The sequence below is a fragment of the Ambystoma mexicanum genome, chromosome 2q (genome assembly GCF_040938575.1).
Source record: "Ambystoma mexicanum isolate Mex_15411 chromosome 2q, UKY_AmexF1_1, whole genome shotgun sequence".
NCBI lineage: Eukaryota > Metazoa > Chordata > Amphibia > Caudata > Ambystomatidae > Ambystoma > Ambystoma mexicanum.
The window spans coordinates 875,215,406-875,236,661 of NC_090924.1; the positions used below are offsets into that span (position 1 = coordinate 875,215,406).

General features: G+C 45.4%; 1 protein-coding gene across 6 annotated transcripts in view; it reads right to left on the bottom strand.

Annotated features, from left to right (window-relative positions):
- The window catches only part of ACBD5 (acyl-CoA binding domain containing 5), an 803,722-nt gene that overhangs the window by 82,168 nt on the left and 700,298 nt on the right, over window positions 1-21,256 (bottom strand). For all 6 annotated transcript variants that reach the window (XM_069648118.1, XM_069648119.1, XM_069648117.1 and 3 more), the window contains one exon: window positions 9,387-9,493. In XM_069648118.1, the coding sequence (XP_069504219.1) occupies window positions 9,387-9,493 (107 nt within the window). The remainder of the gene's footprint in view (window positions 1-9,386; window positions 9,494-21,256) is intronic.

The following is a 21,256-nucleotide window of genomic DNA, read 5'->3' on the forward strand; positions in this document are numbered from 1 at the left end:
ATAAAACAGAATTGAGTGAGGAATCTTGCGGGCCACAGCCAGAAAGTCAAGTAGAAGGGCACGCAAACGGACATAATAAATAAAAAGGAACAGCGGACACGGGTGAAACAGCAATAAAGAAGGAAGCGGCCATATATACGGGCGCCCAGGCACATAACCACTCGAGTAAGCGGCACGTGTACACTACTCCACGGTGCCCACACAGGGGGCTGTGGGCAACCCAGACACGGCCGATACGCCCTAAAGAGAGACCCCCCTCAGCAGGGATGACTACCAGGCACAACAGAATAAATCAGGGGGCAAAACACAAAAAGGGGGTGCAAAAACACTTGGGCGATGCAGAAGGGACTACCCCCTCATGCTCCGTCACTAAAAGAAATTAAAATAAAATAGAAGTAAAGCAGAAGGAATCCTGCGGACCACAGCCAGAAAGCCAAGCAGGAGGGCACGCAAACAGACATAACAAATTAAAAAGGAACCATGGACAAGGGCGAAACAGCAACAAAGAAGGAAGCAGCCATAAACACGGGCCCCCAGTCGCATAGCTGCTCAAGGAAATGGCACATAAACACTACTCCACGTGTACCCACACAGGGCTAGGTGTAAGCCTGACATGACCGACCCGCCCATAACAGAGACCCCCCCCCCCTTGGCAGCGATACCCAAACAGGGGACCACCTCAACAACGGAGCGAGGAGACTCCACATACACCAAGAGTAGCCCACCATAAAACCGAGGCCCTCCAATCTCCCCCCAAAAACGAACATAATAGGGGAGAGCAGCACACATGTCAAAGTCCAGGGGAAGACAACAATCTACGCCACAGACTACACACTCAAGACAAGAATCCAATCTAGTGCAACTCTGGGGAGCTGACCAGACGGCACAGACAAAGGGGAGAACACAAGGCGAGCAAACCGCAAGGTCAGACCCAGATACAACCCTAGCAGAGATGGCCACGAAGGAGGACATGAAAGCGTGGTTCGGGGAATTACAGGCACAGTTTATGGCCTCAAACTCCCAGTTTCAATCAATTAAAAGTGAAATAAAAATGGTAGTGCAAGAGCTAAAGACAGAGGTGGTGAATCTCGGAGAAAGAACGGAAACCCTGGAGAAAGAATTACAAAACTTAGAGGAGGCGTAACAAAATGCAGACACAGGAACATATGATCCGCTTGACCCACAACCTCGAACTCCAGTGCAAGGACTTAGAAAATTGCTCCCGGAGATCGAATATAAGGATAAACATGGTAAAAACAGTGGAGGATAAAGATCTTAAAGAGGCAGTGCAACACGTCTTCAAAGATATCCTGGCCTCAGAAGAGGACATAGAAGTCCCAATTGACAGGATACATCGGGTTGGCCCACGGAAGACGGGAGAAACAGGGGCCCGACCACGAGATGTCCTGGCAGCCCTCACGTCCTACACCCAAAAAGAGCAGATCTTAAGAAAAGCAAGAACAATGGACCACATAGGGATGAATGGGGCGGATATATACCTCTACCAGGACCGGGCACAGTCGACACTACAGAAACGACTGGAAATGGGTCCAGTAATAAGAGAATTAGTGGGCCAACAAATCGGATACAGATGGCCCTTCTTTTTTGGTCTGCTTTTCTCGTGGGAAGGGAAGCAACAAAGAATAACGACTTGCGAGGAAGGCTTGCACCTTTTAGATATACAGAAACAAGAAGGAGACCTCCCGGGACACAGCATGGAGGGCCCCCTCACGCGGAAGACCCCATTAGAATGGAAGACGATCAACAGGAGGTCACGGCGCCCCAGCAAAAAAGAAATAGAACTCATTGGATCCGCCATATAACGCCCACAACAGATCGAAATAAGCCAACGACCAGTGCCCACCACCCCCGCTCTACTCCGGACACCGCAAGAGCATGAATCCACAATCAGGTGACGGGAGGAGAGGGGGGCATACAATGGTGGCGCCTTCAGAGGAACCCACGCAGGGTTTAGGACCCCCCGCAAAGTTATCCCTGAGTATGTAGAGGGCATGGCGCGCAGGGCACCCCAAGCCCACCACAGGGCAGTTATGGAGGGGAGCGGGAGGGAAACGCAAGTTGGGGGTTGCGAAGTTCGGACAGGGAGGGAAGAAGGGGAAGTGGGAGGTAATCCAGGAGGGAACAGTTATCAAAAATAAGGATCCGGTCAAAAACATCAGAATCAAAGCGATCCATGAAAGAATGGGGCTGAAAATATTAACGTACAATGTTCGAGGACTGAACTCCCCGGGCAAAAGAAAGAAAGTGGAGCACTTCCTCCAAAGAGGGAAATTTGAAGTCATAATGCTCTAAGAAACCCACATAAAGAGCAAGGATAAAGGGAAGGTGCGCCTGAAAGGATGTAACCAAATCATCCAGGCAAATGAACAAGAGAAAAGGGTAGGGATCCCGATAGCATTTCACAACTCCCTTAACCAGCAAATCCACAACACACAGGCAGATAAACATGGGAGATATCTCTTTGTGAACATCCATATCGAGGGATACCCCCTGACTTTAGCGTTAATATATGCCCCTAACTTGGGACAAGATGTCTTCATTAGGGACGTCCTAGATAAATTGGAAAGGTCCGCCATGGGGGAGGTGTGTTGGGGCGGGGGGGATTTTAACATTGCATGGAACCCCACACTGGACATATCAGGCGCCAGATCGCAAGGACAGGGAACTACATCCAAAGCCCTTCGAGCAAAAATGGAAAGTCAAGCGCTAGCGCTAGTAGATGTATGGAGGGGTATCAATGAGCAACAAAGCGGATGCACACATTTCTCACATGTCCATAACACCATGTCTACAATTGATTATATCTGGGTCTCGACCGGACTACTGTGGAAGGTGGTAAACACAGTGACCGACCGATCTCACTCTCCGACCATGCCCCCCTCTGGGCGGACATCTCGTTATCCCGTTGACAGACCGGGCTATGGAAACGGAAACTCCCACAAGAAATAATTCAAGACCGGATCATGGGGGAATCAATTAAGGAAAAAATAATAGAATATTTTACCAGCAATAATCTCCCAGAAACCCCCAGGGAAACCCTATGGGAGGCTTTTAAGGCAGTGAAAAGGGGACACCTCATTGCCCTAAAAGCTAAGAGGGATAAAGAAAACTGCCTATGGGGAGCAGAGTTAGAGGAGAAAGTGGCAGCGATTCAAAGGGAATTTGTCCAGACACAGTCCACTAAACTAAAGAAAGGCCTAAAACATGTCCAAGGTCAGTTAGAAGCCACCCGCATCAAAAAAGCAGAGAGGAACCTGTTACATATGAGACACTGGTACTATGTGAAAGCGAATAAAGCAGATAGAATGTTGGCCAGGCAGCTTAAAGAAAAACTGGCAAAACACACAGTGAAAGGCCTTATAGATAACAACCCAATTGGCAGACATATGGGATATTTTTAAACAATTTTATCAAAACCTATACTCCTCCGACCACCCTAACGAAGTAGACCAGGAAAAGTATCTCTACAATACCCATCTCCCGACAATCTCGTTAGAAACAGTACCTGGACGGAGCGATTTCAAAGGAGGAGGTTAAAAAACCTATTAGAGAACTCCCCTTGAATAAAGCTCCTGGCTCGGACGGATACACTGCACTTTTCTTTAAGACATATGGTGATGTCCTATCCCCAATCTCTACAGGGCTCTTTAACGCATTCAAAGAAAAAGGCAATATAACCCAGTCCATGAATGAGGCAAAACTGCTGGTCTTCCACAAACAGGGGAAGAATCTGGCGTTACCCGGGTCATACCGCCCGATAGCATTAATCAACCTGGATGCCAAACTATATACAAAAATCTTAGCCAAAAGATTAACACAGGTCCTCCCGAAGCTGATCCACCAGGACCAGTCAGGATTCATCCCAAACAGGCAGACCCATGATAATACTAGGAGAATAATCCACCTGGTAGAAAAAATAGGGATCACACGCACACCGGCCATACTGCTAGCACTCGACACAAAAAAGGCATTTGACCTCGTCGAGTGGACACTCCTCTTCCGCACTCTGAGAAAAATGGGCATGGGAGATGCCTTCATAAGTATGATTTTGGCCAACTACAACTCCCCTAGTGTACGCTTAGCAGTGAATGGAGGGTTATCCGAAAGAGTTCGGATTGAGAGAGGGACCAAACAGGGCTGCCCCTTCTCCCCACTTCTATACGCAATATTCCTGGAACCCCTACTAGCACAGATAAGGGAATCCCCAACGATAAAAGGCATAGAAATGGCAAGCCACTCCCATAAAACAGCAGAATATGCGGATGACATGCTAGTGTTATTTGGGGACCCAGAGCAGTCCCTGCCGATCCTCTTACAGGACATAGAATTATATGGATTGCTCTCGGGGTTAAAAATGAACAGACAAAAATCTGAAATACTCATATTAGCAGGCAACACAGACTCCATACAACGGCAGGCTGCAGTACTAGAACTGAAGGTGGCAAATAAAGTGGTCAGATACCTGGGTATAACAGAATAGAGAAACTATATGAAGAAAACTACCCCCCTCAATTAGTGCAAATGAAACGAGATGTAGAGAGATGGATTCCCTTAGCCATATCATGGTGGGGCCGGATCACAGCAGTAAAAATGACAGTTCTACCTTTTGTCATGTATCTGTTTCAGGCACTACCAGTTAAACTCCCAGCCTCCTATTTTAAAAGCCTGACTAGGACAATAATGACATACATCTGGAAGAAATAGACCCCCAGGGTGTCCAGACCAGGCCTCACGGCACCGAGGAAAGCATGGCGGCTGTGCACTCCCACATTTTCGTAAATATTACGAAGCCTCTCAACTCTGGGTACTGAAAGAGTGGATGCCCGGAAAATCACAGAAACTTTGGGCCTACCAAGACAGGGCGGTAGCGTCAACCCATCACCACCCTCTCTTATGGAAAGGGAAACAATATTGACACCCTAATCAACAAATTAGTGAGGTGATGAAAGCGCCATTAGGAGTGTGGGACAAAGCCACAAAAGAGGGGACACTAACGATAGACCCGGCCCTGTTTATGCCGATGTTCAGCAACCCAGAATTCCCCCCCGCGCATGGGAAAGAACTCATACCAAAAGTGGGTGGAGGCGGGCTGTGACAAGATAGGAGATATGTACCCGGCCGGGGAAATAAGATCCTTCAAAGAATGTGTAGTACAACTCGGACAGACGCCCAAAGATAGATATAAATATGATCAACTACACCACTGGCTACAGTCCACACGATCAAAAGAGTAGTGACAGGGGAACTAACCCTGTAGGAAACATACATAACACACACAGGCACGAAAAAATTAATCTCAGACACCTATAAATTCCTGAATGCCCCTATGGAGGAAATCAAATGACTATATATGAAAAATGTGAATCCACACTCCGGAACAACTACTCAAAGGAACACTGGAAACACGTATGGGAGGCAATACCCAAACTCACAAGAGCAATACAGACAAGGGAATCCTCAAATGAATGCTGGAGGGAATGTGGAGGCGTAGGGCATTGCAGACCGATCTGGCGGGACTGCCCAATGATCCAACTTTTCTGCAGGGGGGGCAGTCAAAGCCCACATGCAGGAGATGTTCGAGGGAACAGGGAGACTGGGGGAAGAGGTATGGATGTGTGGGCTCTGGAACCCCCGGGAGAAAGTATGCACAAAGACACAGAAGCAGAACTTTATGGGACTTCTGATCGCAGCGAGGTTGGCGATAGCCCAAAAGTGGAAACAAAAATCCCCCCCCTCCCCCAACAATATACGAATGGCTACAGAGAGTGTGGACCCATTTAGCAATGGAAAGATTCACGTACAACATTCAGGGGATTGCCACAAATTTCAGACGGACTGGGGCACAGTCCTCAACTTTTTGCAGGGAGACTACATGGAACAATGGTGCCCAAATAAAATAAGGATACTGGACATGTTCAATTATTGGGGAAAGATATATAAGCCGGAGACCAGAGACAGTACAGATGGATCTTCCCGAGGTAGGGGAACGGGGGGGGGGTGGGATTTTATGGTATTAAGGTTGATTGTTGTAAAGACACTCAATAAAAACACGTTGAAGAAACACAGCCACTCATGGGAATCTTCAAACCCTGTTATTTCATCCAAAAAGTACATGTAATATGCTCCAAAGTACAGAGTACAGTGTGAGCGGCCATCTTTCTTGGTGGCCAGGCTATGAAAGGTCCTCCCCACCCCAGACGATAGGTTTATTATACCCTCATCCATCACAGGGAAAGAGATCATTGGATCTGATGACCTGTGGAGGGTAATTTATTAACATAGCTGGCAAAAAATGCACTTGGTAACAATCGAGAAGGAACCAAAGCAAGCCAATCCCAGAGCCTGAACAAAATGCAGCACCAATCAGGTATCTCATTGCGAGATCAAGCATACTACGTAAGCATGCAGCTTCCTGCTTCCTATTAATATTTTATTAGTATTGCTTTTAGCGCAAACATAGCACAAGAGCAGCAAAGAGCTTTACGAAAGGAGGGTGCCAGCAATGGGCTTGGTATTTTATACAGTAGTGCACCATCATTGATAGAGGGATTTTCATTCATCTGGCAGGTATTGTTGTGCCAAAGGTAATACCCTAAAGCAAGGTGGAAATAAATACTTGCTGGTGTGAGTGTGTCTAAGGTAATAAACTAAACAGGTGTGAGAAACCAGAGGGTGTCTCACAGGCTAGGCCCCAGGATCTGTCGTCCAGGTGGCCAGGACGCGGCCATCACTTTTGGATCCAGTTCCTGGGGGTGGACCAGTGTGAGAGATCACCTGGATGGGGGAATCCTTGGGGAGTGGGTGTGGGACACCTAATGGTGAGATGTGGTATCCCCCCACCTTTAAAACCTGTTCTCGCTATTTCCTGATCAAGTACATGAGTTTTGTAACTCCCCCCCCACCCCCCTCCCTGCACAAACGCATACACATTCCCTTTACACACTGGAGAAAGACAGACTTTAACATGTCCCGGTGCCATGGTCATGCAGAGTAAGGCAATTGCCTGGAACAACTCACACCGGAATCCCCTTTAACTTCCCCACTTGGATAACAGACAGAGCACGGGAACACACATCGAGCAAGGCAAGGAACGCGACAGAGCACATGAAGGAGCAGCCTATTCCAGAACACAGCTAAATCGAGGAAGCCAGATGAAAAGTTGCAGAACGAAACCAAGGTGGGAGATGCCCTTGGGCTGTTTCACAAGTAATTGCTGGGCTGTTGAAAACTCGGAAGCAGCACGTATGATGTGGAGAAGGGAGGCCAGAGAATCCTGTAATGCGTGTCCGAGATACCAGGGGCCCTCCTGACTCACTAGTCGAGTCGGGGGAGAAGTGCAGCCGCCGTGGTTTCACCCTTAACTCCATGATCAAAGCCGCAAGCCGAACCGTGTATATAGGCAGTGAGTTGAAGGCAACTGTGGGAAACCTGGCTGTGTATGAACAAAGGTTACGGGTGGCAACAGAGTGTCCTATGAAGTCGAATGGAAAAGGAGTTTGATGAAAGATGCAAATGAAAAGGGAAAGCCGATAATCTTGAGAAGTGAACGCATGATACTAAGTAGCAGAGTGGTCTGGCACCGCATGTGTGCCCAATCGAAAGGTCTCTGCCTGAATGTTTCCTGCTAACAGAACTTATGAAATGTCAATATGATTTATGAAGAAGAGAATCAAAGTGGTCCTGCAAAGATTTAAGGGTTCCATGGGTTAAAATTGAAGCAAAAATGGCTGTTTACACAAAAAATTGTGGCAAAAAGGCAGTGGTTTGACCGCCACAATCCATGTAAAGGGAGCGGGGGACACCCCCCGCAATCCCCGCTCCCTTTAAATGGTATAAAGGGGTACACCTTTACCGGGTCAAACCACTGCATTTTTGCTGCGATTTTTTGTAAAGGTGACATTTTTGCCGCAATTTTATTACTGCATACCGGGTTTAAGTCAAATCCTTTGCACAATCGGAAGTCTTCGGTCTGTAGTGAACTGTGAAAGAAATCCGAGTCTGAGCCTGACGCATGGGGGGGCTCAAAGTGGAAGTAAAAGACTTTTGTTGCTTGAAAAGTAAACTCCAGAGGAAAGGAACTTTGAACAATCTCTGTTGAACTTTTGTCTTGCGAGGGAGAATCCTTCCTTGATTGAGCAAGAGACTTTTGGTTGCAGAGAGACGATATATGAACTGGAACCATGCCCTTGTGCGTAGCTGAACTGAAGTGTGCTTGAATCCCAAGTATGCCGCCTTGTCCCGTGGTAAAAAGACGGGAAAGGGGAACTAACTATAAAGTCATCCTGACAGATTGTTTCATGACACACCTTTTGTCATCTACATCAATTCCCACAATGTTTATTGTTTACAAGTAGGGATAGGCAATATTTTCTTTAGTATAGGCCCTTTTATTTTGACAAAGGCACTACTACGACTGTGTTATCTTTATTTTGATGGTCGTAGCATGCTCCCATACTTACATATAGGTTTAGATAGGCGTTTTTTCAACCTCCTTAAAGTTCAATAAACACCCTTGAACTGTGAGCACTTGTGTCTGTCTTCACTGTTTGATACCATGCCTTCCTTACACAGTGTCTGAGAGAATACTGATAGGACAGGTGACACTTTACAGTATATGATCAAACCCATCATTACACTTTTTAGAACAGCTAACCCACGCTAAAAATAAAGGTGTTGAACTGTACGTTTGTATTGGGTTCTGTTAATTCCTTGTCACACAGCATTGATGACAGACCGAATGAAAAACCTTGTATGAAATAAATGCATTCTAAGGCAGACAGCAGCAGCCCCCCTCGTTTTATAGGGATGTAAAGCGTTCACTGCAGCTTTAGGAGCTTGTGACTCTCTCAATCATACTACAAATTGTAAATAGATAAATAAGGGATGCTATTTTTTGTCCATGATGTCCAAGCATGACCGCTGGACTAATGACATACTGCGGTTTGTCAGGGTCTGGAATGGGTGTTGTTGGCCTGGCCACAAAAGTAGCAGCAACATGACAAAAACAGTGTTCCTTACTGTACAGTTGGGTTATGAAAACAATTATTTGGCGTCAAATGTTGAATAAGAGCACTTCAGGTGATGCAGAAGTTTATTTACAGGTTTGAGGACATCGCTAGAAGTTAACATTTATGTCATAAGATACAGCAAATGCCTTGAGGGCTTCAACTGGAATGAAATATGTCCTCAACTTTGGTGTGTGATGAACGTTTGCTTACGAAATCTGGTTGGTTATTGTTCAATGATTTGGATGCTGTCTTGGAAATAGGCAACTAATGCTTGCTTATTTTTCAGGCAATGCTGAAAGAGTAAGAGTAATGCTAATACACAAGAGTAATGCTAATACACAAACAAAATATTCTTACCTTCTTCTTTGAAAGTATGCATGCACCAACCATTGTGCAATGAATGGCCATATAAAAGCAAATGCCAACGTGCCTGGGGACATCGCAAAAGGCCACCAAGATGGTTTCTAACAAAAAAGAAAAATGAAATAATTATTTCTAATTGCACGCTTGAAGAATATGAAGAATTGAATTAAACTGAAAACCTACCAATAGCGACTCTGGAAAGCAATTCTACGGAGAGTACTAGATTGTATCTGCTTAGATGCACATGCTGTGCATAGGCCGACATCTAGTGGAAGCTGCAGAGTATTACAGTTGTTGTTTTTGAAACACGTATGGGAAACTCGGAAAAAAGGGACGTCGAATAGGGCGTGCCAGTAATACTATCCCTAGTGTGATGACGTCCCCTGTACCCATGTTCCCTCAAGCGTGTAGGTCCCTCAGATTGTATTTTTCTGACATGAGGTAGCATGAGGTGTAGCGCGAGTACAGTTGTATCCAAGCAGATACTTATCAGACAAGCTCATAAGCATCCATGCGCCTTCTCTCCGAGGGGAGGAAGGGTGGGTCGCATGTGAATCTAAGCAGATACAAGCATCAGAAATATAATTACGGTGAGCAATGTATCCCTTCTGAGGCTTGTGCAATCTGCTTAGATCACATGCTGTGCATAGATTAGCGAGTAATGAAGGAGGTGGGATGGGAGAAGGTTCAGGAGCGAATAAATGTCTTAGAACCGCTTGTCCCACTTGTGTATCTGTCTTGGAATGATTGTCTATGCAGTAGTGCTGAGTGAAGGTATGTACAGAGGTCCATGTAGCTGCTTTGCAAATACTGTCTAAGGGGACATTTGCAATTAAGGACAGAGTGGCTCTGGTACCTCCTGTGGAATGAGCCCTGGGCATAAAACACAGTGTTTTATCTGATAGGGACTAGCACAGTTGGATACATCCGACTATCCACCTAGAGATGGCATTCTTAGAAATGCAGTCACCTTCTCGTCTACGTAGTAGAGGGCTGCTCTCCTCACATCTAGTGTATGGAGTTTTAAATCAGCTGAGCTTTTGGGTTCTTGGAAGAAAACTGGTAGCTCAATTGACTGGTTTACATGAAAATTGGAGATGAATTTAGGTGAGAACCTAGAATGAGTATGTAAAACCAGCTTGTCTTTGTGTAGAACGAAGAAAGGATCCTGCACTGACAAAGCTTGAATTTCACTGAACCTTCTTATGGAAGTGATAGCCACTAAGAAGGAAGTTTTATAAGTCAGGTGCTTGAGACTAGACTTGTGCATACGCTCGAAAGGGGGTCCCATGAGCTTAGCGAGTACCACATTGAGGTCCCACCCTGGCGGCGGGTTAGAAATTGGAGGGTGGAGTCATTTTAACCCTTCCATAAACGCTTTGATGACTGGTACTTTCCACCATGACAACTTATTGTGAGAGGTTGTGTAGGCTGACAAAGCTGCCAGGTGGACCTTTAGGGAGTTAAATACTAACCCTGCATCTAGCAAATGGAGCATGTAAATTAGAATGTGTGATGGATTACATTCTATAGGGTTGGTTTGTTTAGTCTGGCACCAAATTACGAATCTTCTCCATTTGTCAAAGTAACAGTGCCTAGTGTTTGGCTTTCTTGATTATTTCAAGATATCCATGCATCTCTGTGGCAGGTTGAGATGTCCGAACTCTATGACCTCAGGAGTCATGCTGCCAAGTTCATTGAGTGCGGCTGTGGGTGCACTGTTAGCCCCTCGTGCTGGATGAGTAGGTTGTACTGGCATGGGAGTTTGATGGGATTGCACATCACCAGTTTGCGCAGATTTGGATACCATGGTTGTGTTGTCCACATAGGAGCAACTAGGATAAGTGTCATTGGTTCCTTGTGTATCTTGTTCACCACCTTCCTCATTAGAGGGGTTGGTGGAAAAGCATAGGCAAATATCCCTGACCAGTTCATTCATAGGGGGCCCCCCTTGGAGCCTGGCTGGGGGAACCTGGGCGCGTAGTCTGGGCATTGACTTTTCGATTGTGGCAAATAGGTTTATTGTGGGGAAACCCCACTGAGAGAAGAGGTGTTCTACGACATCTTCGTGTAGTCGCCATTCATGTTCCTCTGGAAGGGGAGCTCTGCTCAGAGAGTCTGATAGCTAGTTGAGTTCCCCTGGAACATGTTGGGATGAAAGATAAATCTTCCGTTTGAGTGCCCATTTCCAAATTTGCTGGGCAAGCCTGGACAGATTTTGAGAACGAGTGCCCCCCTGTTTGTTTACGTAAAACATTGCAGTTGTGCTGTCTGTAAGGACCTGTAATGACTGGTTCGATAAGAGGGGTTCATGCTCGAAGTGCTCTGAATACTGCTAGACGTTCCAGCAGATTGATGTGGTTCTGCGCAACCTTGCGAGACCAAAGACCTTGAGCTGTATGGACAAGGTAGTGAGCTCCCCACCCTGTTAAGGAGGCGTCTGTTGTGACGACGGCCTGAACCTCTGAGTCGTAGGAGGGTTTCCCTTTCCTTAGATTCCCTCTCGTCCACCAGCTAAGATTTTGTACTAGTGTTGACGAACGACCACTAGGACATCCCACCGACCACTTGCCTGAGACCACTGTTTCGCCAACCACTCCTGCATGGGTCACATGCGCAGGCGCGTGTGGGGAACCAGGTAAATGCAAGACGCCATCATGCCTAGCAAATACATTACTTTGCGCACCCTTATTTGGTGACCGGCTTGATATTGAGGAGTTTGCAGCAACACATTTCAAATTCTTTCCTCAGACGGAAAGGCCAACCCCTCGTGAGTATTTAGGACAGCTCCGAGGAACTGTTTGGAGGTGCTTGGCCCGAGGCTTGACTTTTTCTCGTTGATGGAGAAGCCCAATTGAAAGAGGAGGTTGATGGTTCTTTGGATGTTTTGTCTGCAAATTAGGGGGGACTCCCCTGTAATGAGCCAGTCGTGCAGGTAAGGGTACACTGGGATTGGCTCCCTGCGCAGGTGCGCTACTACCACCACCAGTACCTTGGTGAATACCCTTGGAGCCGAGGCTATTCCGAAGGGCAGCACCTTGAATTGGTAGTGCTGGTTCATTATATTGGTACGCAAGAATCTTCTGTGCGCTGGGAACATTGAAATATGAAAATAGGCATCTTTCATATCCAGTGTTGCCATGTAATCCCCCTTATTTAGTAGGGGGATTACCTCTTGTAGCGTAGTCATGCAGGACTTTTATGGCTTGACATACTTGTTTGCAGGGCACAAATCTAATACGGGGTGCATTGTGAGATCTTTCTTTGGCACAAGGAAGTAGGTTGAATAAATACCCCTGATTTGCCGGGACGACCTCTATGGCGTCCTTTGATAGCAGAGTTGCGATCTCCTCAGGGAGGATTCTCTGATGCTCCTGCGAGTGTACTTTCTGTCGTGGTGGATGTCATGGGGGCGCTGTAGTAACTCGATGCAGTAGCCTCCAGACACTGTGGACAGCAACCATCTGTCCGAGGTGATCTCCTCTCATGCGTGGGTGAAGTTGGTAATGCGCCCCCCTACTACGGATGGATGGGAGGGGAGGGGACCTGAAGCGGAACGTGTTGCGCTTTTGCTGCTGGGTGTGGTCCCCACAACATGCCCGCTGGCCAGTCCTACGGGGTCGGCGCCTGGGTAGCTGAAGCAGCTTTCAATGATATTTGTGATGTCATCTTTGATGTCCTGGGTGTTAGTCTTAGCAGTGCACAGTGGTGGCGCAAGTTATGGTTGCTTAGCTTACCTTAACTGGCGAATTTCAGGGGTTTTTCGATTTTACTTGTAACCATAACATCCTTTTAACATTTTTTACTGGATTTTATAGGTTTTTATTAGTGCAACTTTACCATAACGTCCCTTTAACAAAGTTTTTTCATTGAATTTCATAGGTTTTTATTAGTCCAACTTAACCATAACGTCTCTTTAACAATGTTTTTTCAGTGAATTTCATGGGTTTTTACCAGTGCATGCTATTTTCCTACAACTTACTAATATCATACTTACCAAATGTAACAATATGTGTGTCCAATTTACAAAGTGTCACGTTAAAACTCTGCCATTTCCCACCTTCTAGATTCATTGTTAACACTTCTATACACTTTTTGCAACTATTTCAACTAGTTTTGCATCCGTAGATATCTACAAACATCTGACTTCATTGCGGACCTTCCGGACAGTGCCACATGACCATACGCTGGCGCACGGCATGATGTCGTGTCCGAGAACCTGTCTGCACTTCACAATAAGATCCGTCCTTCGCAGACAGTTCAGAACTGCATTTTCTACTGATCTAGGAACTTTCAACTTCAAAATTTCCCTTGCACACCTCCAACACCTTTTCGTACTCACTATCCATTACCAATTTAGTACACAGTACATACTTGGAAGAATTTTATCAAAACTGCTATTTATCTTAAAAATGGCATCTGTTATTGCCATCCCTCATCCCCAAGAGCCACCACCACCATCAGCTGGAGGACCTTCACAACAAAAAAAGCACAGTACTTTCAAAGACAATGAAGAGGACCAAGAAGATGAGGTGGAGGAAGTGCCTACTTCTAGCACCAAGATCGGATCATGGGTGTACCAGTTCTTTGCTACTGTTGGGAGTGTACCAAAGGCTAAAGCTACCAAAGTGAAATGCACGGAGTGCAATTTTGTACTCAGTCGCAGACTACCTGGACATTACTCCTACGGGACAACCTCCATGCGCCACCACTCCAAATCCAATGACCGCAATGCTCTCAGAAAGGTTATTCCTTTCCCAGCAAGTAGTAAGCTGCTTTCCTCCACCTCATCTTCCTCAACAAATACTGTAACCACAAAGTCTGATATCTGCGGGCATTGGTGCGTTATAAATAAATAAATAAGGAGGGCTACGGACCATTATCGTCCGTTGCAGCCCTTGAAATGGGGAATAAAGCCTATTAGCACCCCTGGTTCCCAAAGTGGGAACCCAGGGTGCTAAAACAGATTTTTCTTCCTATAGCGGGACGCAGCCAACATGGAAATGAAGGCGGGGCTCCATACACAGCCCCTCTTCCGTTGCCATGGCAGCCCGCAAAACCCTATGAACATATTACCACAAGCACCTTTTTTCCCTTTCAAACCTATCCGACCTTCAAATATCTTTACCACATATCTGGTCCCAGGTAGACATAGCCACTTTAACACCATTTTTCGTCCCTAGCGGTCATGGCCAGTAGCCAGATTGTCCGTGCAATAACCTTATGCCATGACCCAGACAATCTGGCTACTGCCCACGGCCACAGGCTATACCTCAGTCACCAAAGGTATATGACTATTTTTTGTACCTACATTATTACACTTGTCAAAAAATAAAGCATGGGCACATTTGCAAAACCATGTCCTTGCCAATGCTCCTCACAAGTTTGCTCGAAATCCACCCATATTTTATTTTTTAAAAAGTGTCAAAATGTATGTACATACAATAGTCAAATAACTTAGCCCACACTCGACAAAATCCATTCAGTCTTTACACAAACATTGAAGGTTTGGTCTATAATCTTTCTCAAAACTTTTGTCCACATTCGTCAAATAGCAACAAAGTTATAAGCCATTAAAAATTGTTGAGACCCCCTCTCTAATTTCACCCCCTCTTGAGAAAATCCCACCAAACTTTAGAAAACCATTTATATCTAGATGCAAAATCGTTTTGCCAAATGTTGTGCAGATTCGTCAAATGACACTACATTTATATGCCTTTACAATATTGTGGGACCTCCCCCTCTAATTTTGCCCCCTCTTGACAGAATCCCCAAAGAATTTGCAAAACCATTCAGGATTAGTTCTAGAATAAAATGGCAAAATTACATGCAGTTTCATTGAGTGCGCAAAAGTTATAACCCATCCAAAAACTGCTTTTCCCCAACCCTGTAATGCAGAAATAGGTAGAGATGTACTAGGACATCTGAAGTGTCCGCAACCACCACAGGACTGTCCCAGGACATCCAGAGTGTTTGCGGACCAACCCGTGGTTTGACTTCTTATGGTCATATCAAATTGAATCCTCACCCCCCCCCCACCTCCCTAGAGATTGTTTGTCGAGTTGGACTAGTGAAATGCTGCTTTTTTTAAAGAAAAGTCTTCACTGCGCTGTTCGCGGACCCCAAAAAACTCAGCGAATCCAAGATGGCGGGCGTTTTCAAGAAAACAGACGCATTTCACGTTTTCTCACCATCCAATCAGCGGACACGTCCCGTTGTTCACGGACTACGCAAAAGTCCGCAAATTTTGGGACCCCCCTATAACTTTGCCCCCACTGGACCAAACCTCACCAAACTTTACAAAAGAATTCAGAGTGGGCCATATACTTTCTTTGCAAGGTTTAGTGAGGATTCATCAAGGGGGAGCCAAGTTATAAGCCGCCCAAAAAGTGCTCTTCCTATGGAAACAGCAACTTAACCATAACTACATGGCCACTAGCATGGTCATGTAATAAATATATATCCTCCCCCCACTCTCCCTACTGACTGGGCGGAGGCCAGAGGTGGCCTTCCAAAGCCTGGGGGTCTGTCGCAGCAGCCTTTGACGGAAGTCTCTCCGATAGTCACCGGCGTCCTCCTTTGGCGTTCAGTGAATAAAGGATAGGAAGAGATTTAACAGTAACTGAAATATAGATAAGGCTATATGCCGAAAGGAACTCTGCACACATGAGACCGACTAGTATGGCAGAAAAAAACAATCTGAGGGACCTACACGCGTGAGGGATCATGGGTACAGGAGATATCACACTAGGGATAGTATTGCTGGCACGCCCTATTCGACGTACCTTTTCGAGTTTCGAAAACAACAACTGTAATACTCTGCAGCTTCCACTAGATGTCGGCCTATGCACAGCATATGATCTAAGCAGATTCCACAAGCCTCAGAAATATTTTTACATGAAAAAATGCTCAACATTGAAATTGGTTCTTAAAAGGACAAAGAAAAATTCACTTAGGATAACTTTATACTGTCATACTTGATACCAATGTGACAGGTTCAGATACACCGGGAGCACAGAGCTCATCTGCAGGAAGACTATACATTTCCAGTAAGATGCCTTAGCATAGGAAAAGAGCATAAAGAACTAAAGCCAATTGCCAGCCCCCCACTAATGCGGAGGGCTGTAAGCACCTGTTCTCATGATCACGAACATCTGACGTTCACCAAATATGGACCCTAAATTCTTACCTATATGTTTAGAGACATTCTGGTTTCCTGGATCAGCAGTTGTCTGAAGCTATTCTTATGCTTCTTGCCACCTACAACATATGCATATTTTGGAGGTCTCCAACATGAACAAAAATTAAGGAGAACAAAAGATAATGGAATGCCTTAAACTGGAAACATGTGAAACTTTTCACATTCACTATATACCACAAACTGTACAATCTGCTATGTGGAGACTCTTCACACTCCCAACAAACAAGTGTTGTAGTCTGCCACCTATCTGCCAGGCTGCTTACTCCCTCAGTCCCAGTCTACCATTAATAGTGGCTAACTCAATACGTGGACAACAACCCTTTATTTAAAATAACACATGTATCATGCCTGCAAGGCACAACTATGTGATAGCATTTAATACTACAACAAAATGAGCTGACAATATATTCATGCATGCATGCATGTTGTGATGGAGTTTGACAGGGAAAGCCTGGTTAGCTGAGTGCAGTACAATATAGAGGGAATGTATAATAAAGAGGGAATGTATAATAAAGAACACTGGGCTCGTGGAGAGGGCTGAAGAGCAAGTAGGGGAGTTATACATGTTACAACAATCAATGGTTAGGGTGATTTTTGTTTGAAGGGTAAGGTCTTATTTTTCATCCGAGAAAGCATAAAGGGAAGAGCACTCCTGATGTGCACCAGCATGTAGCGGAATGCAGATGAGAGAAAAGACTTGCTTTTCCTTCTTCTATTCCTTGTTTTGAAGTATGTCAATACTGATACTTCGCGTTCTGCACGGACCTCGTGAGATAGTGAGATTATCGTTAGGGTGCTGGTTTGCCATTGTCGTGATTGTGATGCAGGCTAATATCTTGAAGGTGATTTTGGCCTGGAGAATCAGCCATCACAGTTCCTAGAAGATAAGAATCATGTGGTTGAATTTCTTGAGACTGGCAACAGCATGCGTCAGGGTGAGGACAAGGACTTGGACAACAGTTCTGAAGTCATAAACTGGAGTGAGTGGTCTGAACGTGCGCAGAAGAGGGCACTGGTACCAAGCAGTTTGCATTTTCCTGGAGATGCGACTAGTGACAACGTGAACGAGTCGAGGAGCATATCAATAACCGGAACCCCAGCCACATAGTGCAATACAGGGCTGCATACCTGGAGCTAAGAGTTGGCTTCAACCCCAGGATATGGAATGGTAGTGCAGGTCTATGCATCCCGAATTCCAAACACACATTCAGCCAGACACCCATAGTTGCAACTCTGCCAGAGTCAGTGAGGGGGTGCAGCCTCAGTGGATCCAAGCGCACCATCAGATTAAGTGGAAATGCAAAATGGCTGATGGGCATCTGTTAACTCTCAGAGCAAGTTACTGTTGCAGAGAGGTGGGGGATGGATTGCTCGAGTCCAGTCCAATCCCATCGCAGATGATCAATTGGAAGGTAAGAATGGGGTGGAGATGGGAACCAAAAGCAGTAAAAAAAATGAAAAAAAAAAAAAAAGAAAAAGGGGCCTCAGGGGAAGAGCATGGAGCGAGAGAGAAGGATGCTGGCAGTAGCATGTTGGCAGCGTGCCTTAAACACGGTTAGGAGAGAATTTACTGCATACAGGGCGGAGAAGACAAGACAGACATCTGCCAAGTGAAAAGCTGAGCTGGGAAAGCACATTTACCATATGAGGTCCACAGCTGGTGAAACAATCACTAGCCGTATGAAGTACTGAGAAGCTGAGATGAGCACTTGCAACACAAGGTGCTGAAAAGGCAAGGGGATCGCTTGACATGAGATGCTGAGACAAGTATTTTCTAAATGATGTGCCAGAGTGTCCCAATTGAGACATACACGAAGGAGGTATACTGTGAGAGCATCTAGAAATATTCACAAGAAAGGACACAGTTACTGAAGTTTGAAAGTGTTGTTCCTTTGGAGGAAAACAAGAAGGAAACGCCACATAATCAGACTTTCCTCCGAGCCATAGGGCTCAACAGTTTGGAGGGGTTATATACGTTGAGACACCTTTAGACTTTGAAGGTTGTATTCAAGCTTTCTCCCTTACAGAAGCTGAAAGGTTTAAATATTGTGACATTGAGTCCATCACTCTTACGGTCAAGAAACCACACAATTCAGAACGTATGTATGTCTACACAAAGTCCCCTTCTAGGAATTGTCAATCTGCGAGACCCTAGATAACAGAGATTGCACTCCTAATCACTGGTATATTTTCCGTGGGTGGGGGCTAACCCTTCAACCTTCAGGGTTTGCATCTTCCTGTGACAACATACAGGTTAGAGCTGTGAAATCCTCACTTTAACAAAACTTTGAGAAAATAATTCTTCTGAAGGCACCTCAGCCCAGCACACGTTAAAAGAACATATCCATCTCAACTTCTGGTCTTTTTGTGTTGTTTACTGGCGAGAGGGCAAGTGGAACACAATTGGTGGGTGATGTACAACCGAGGCATTCTAGGAGGAGGTAATGCCACTCACACACCAAAGCTATATAAGGTATGCTTTCGACTTCATCCTCAAGTGGTATTACTAGGGCACTTCAATCATAATGAAGCCCATTGCCCAAACAGTTACTACTTTCAAATGATTACACACTAATAGCAGTTAGGCTGACGAAGGCAGAAAGAAAAAAAATGCCCATTTCTCTCGCCATCTCAGACTGGTGGAATGGATTTGGTATAGGTTAGAGAAGTGCAAGCTTACAGCCATCATGTAACAAAAGATGCACAAATATCAGAAAACCTGGTCCCATTTCATCAACTTTGTAATACCCAACGATTTGCTACATGTGCAGTATGGCCTCCTATTAGGCAATACGTCTCTTTACAGTAAACACGAAAAGTATGTTGGGCTCAACTGATGATATGGCTGTCACATGTTTGTTACTTGGATCTATTATGCCATCCCAGTCCGGGTTTGCTGAGACCTGTGTACCTGGAACTGGCATTACCGATGCGTCAAGTCATTGTTGACGGCTCGCACCCCTCTGGTCTTTGCTCTTATGCGGGGGACTTTTCAGCAGCCACCATTCTCTTTCTTCTCTTCCCCCCCACCCCCCGGTTGCCCACCCACTGCTCCAGTTTGCCTAGTTTTTTTCCATCAAGGCCTTGCTAGTTTCTCTCAGTGACACGGCCTCTGCTTTCACTTCCTTGCACACGGGCACGAATAACGCATGTGCTAGTTCCTAGACAGGCCACCATTCGGGAAAGGTGGCCTTTCGGGAAGAACAAAATTACTTACCTCTTGCTAACTTTCTTTCTAATGTTCCCAACGATTGCTCATTTATGATACCTTCTGCTACAATAGGGCACAGCGGGGGGCCCCAACAACATTAGAGCTAAGATACAAGAAATAACTAAATTTGCCCAAGAAAGGAACTGGATTTCAGAGAAAGAGGAGGCGTTCCTCAATACCACAGAGGGACGCACCCCGGCCTTCTATGCTCTACCCAAAATTCACAAAAATAGCCGCATGCCCCCTGGAAGACCTATAGTCTCCGGATGCGGCTCCATACTGGAACCCACCTGCAAATTTATAGACTACTTTCTTAAGCCACTATGCCAAAAAACAGCCTCATACCTGAGGGATACGATGATGACTATCACTACCTTTGAACATGAACCTTTCGATAATACCAGGAATCAACTTGTCACGATGGATATTAAGAGTCTCTATACGAGCATTCCGCAAGACCAAGCTATTGAAACCATCCGACACCATCTTACCAGACATATGACACAAAGAAGAGTGCCCATCAACTTCATCGTGGAACTATTAGAACTAGCACTCACCAACAACTTTTTTTGTTTTAACGAGTCATTCTATCTACAAATCAGTGGAACCGCTATGGGTGCAGCATTCGCCCCCAGCATGGCGATTATCTTTATGGCTGAATACGAGCAAAGCTTCATTCTGAACGCAAACAATCCATTTAAAGAGAACATCCATCTTTGGCGCAGGTATATAGATGACATCATTTTTATTTGGGAAGGAGAGAACACCAAGCTACAAAGTTTCTTCACATGGTTGAACGGTAGATCAGAAGATATCCAATTCACCATGGAACATAGCAACATAAAAGTCAACTTTCTGGACCTCAAAATCGCAGCAAAAGAAAATCAGTTGATTTGCTCGATTTACAAAAAAGAAACAGATAGAAATACCATCCTACACTATAATAGCCACCATCCCAGAAACCTACGCGACAACTTACCATACGGACAATTCCTCAGAATACGTAGAAATTGCACCGAAACAGGAGAGTTCAAGATACACGCAAACTTGCTTCAACAGAAATTGGTCACTAGGGGTTACCCCAAGAAACTGCTCAAAAATTCAATGAAGAGGGCTCTCTACACTCCAAGAGAAACATTGCTCACTGCAAAAACCCAGGATTCTGAACCCGGCCCAAACAATATACTGGCATGCATCTCCACATTTGGTGCCAACACATCGCAATTCAGGCATATGATTAAAAAATACTGGCCTATCGTCCAACTTAATTTACCAGACGAACCAGTACCAAGGATGGCCCTGAAGAGGAATAAGAACCTGAAGGATCTATTGACCCATGCCAGGTCCCGTAGAAAATCACCAAGATCCTCTTTATGGAACATGCGAGAAATCCGTGGGCATCACCCATGTGGCTCATGTATGGCCTGCAGACAGACACTAAAAATGAAATCC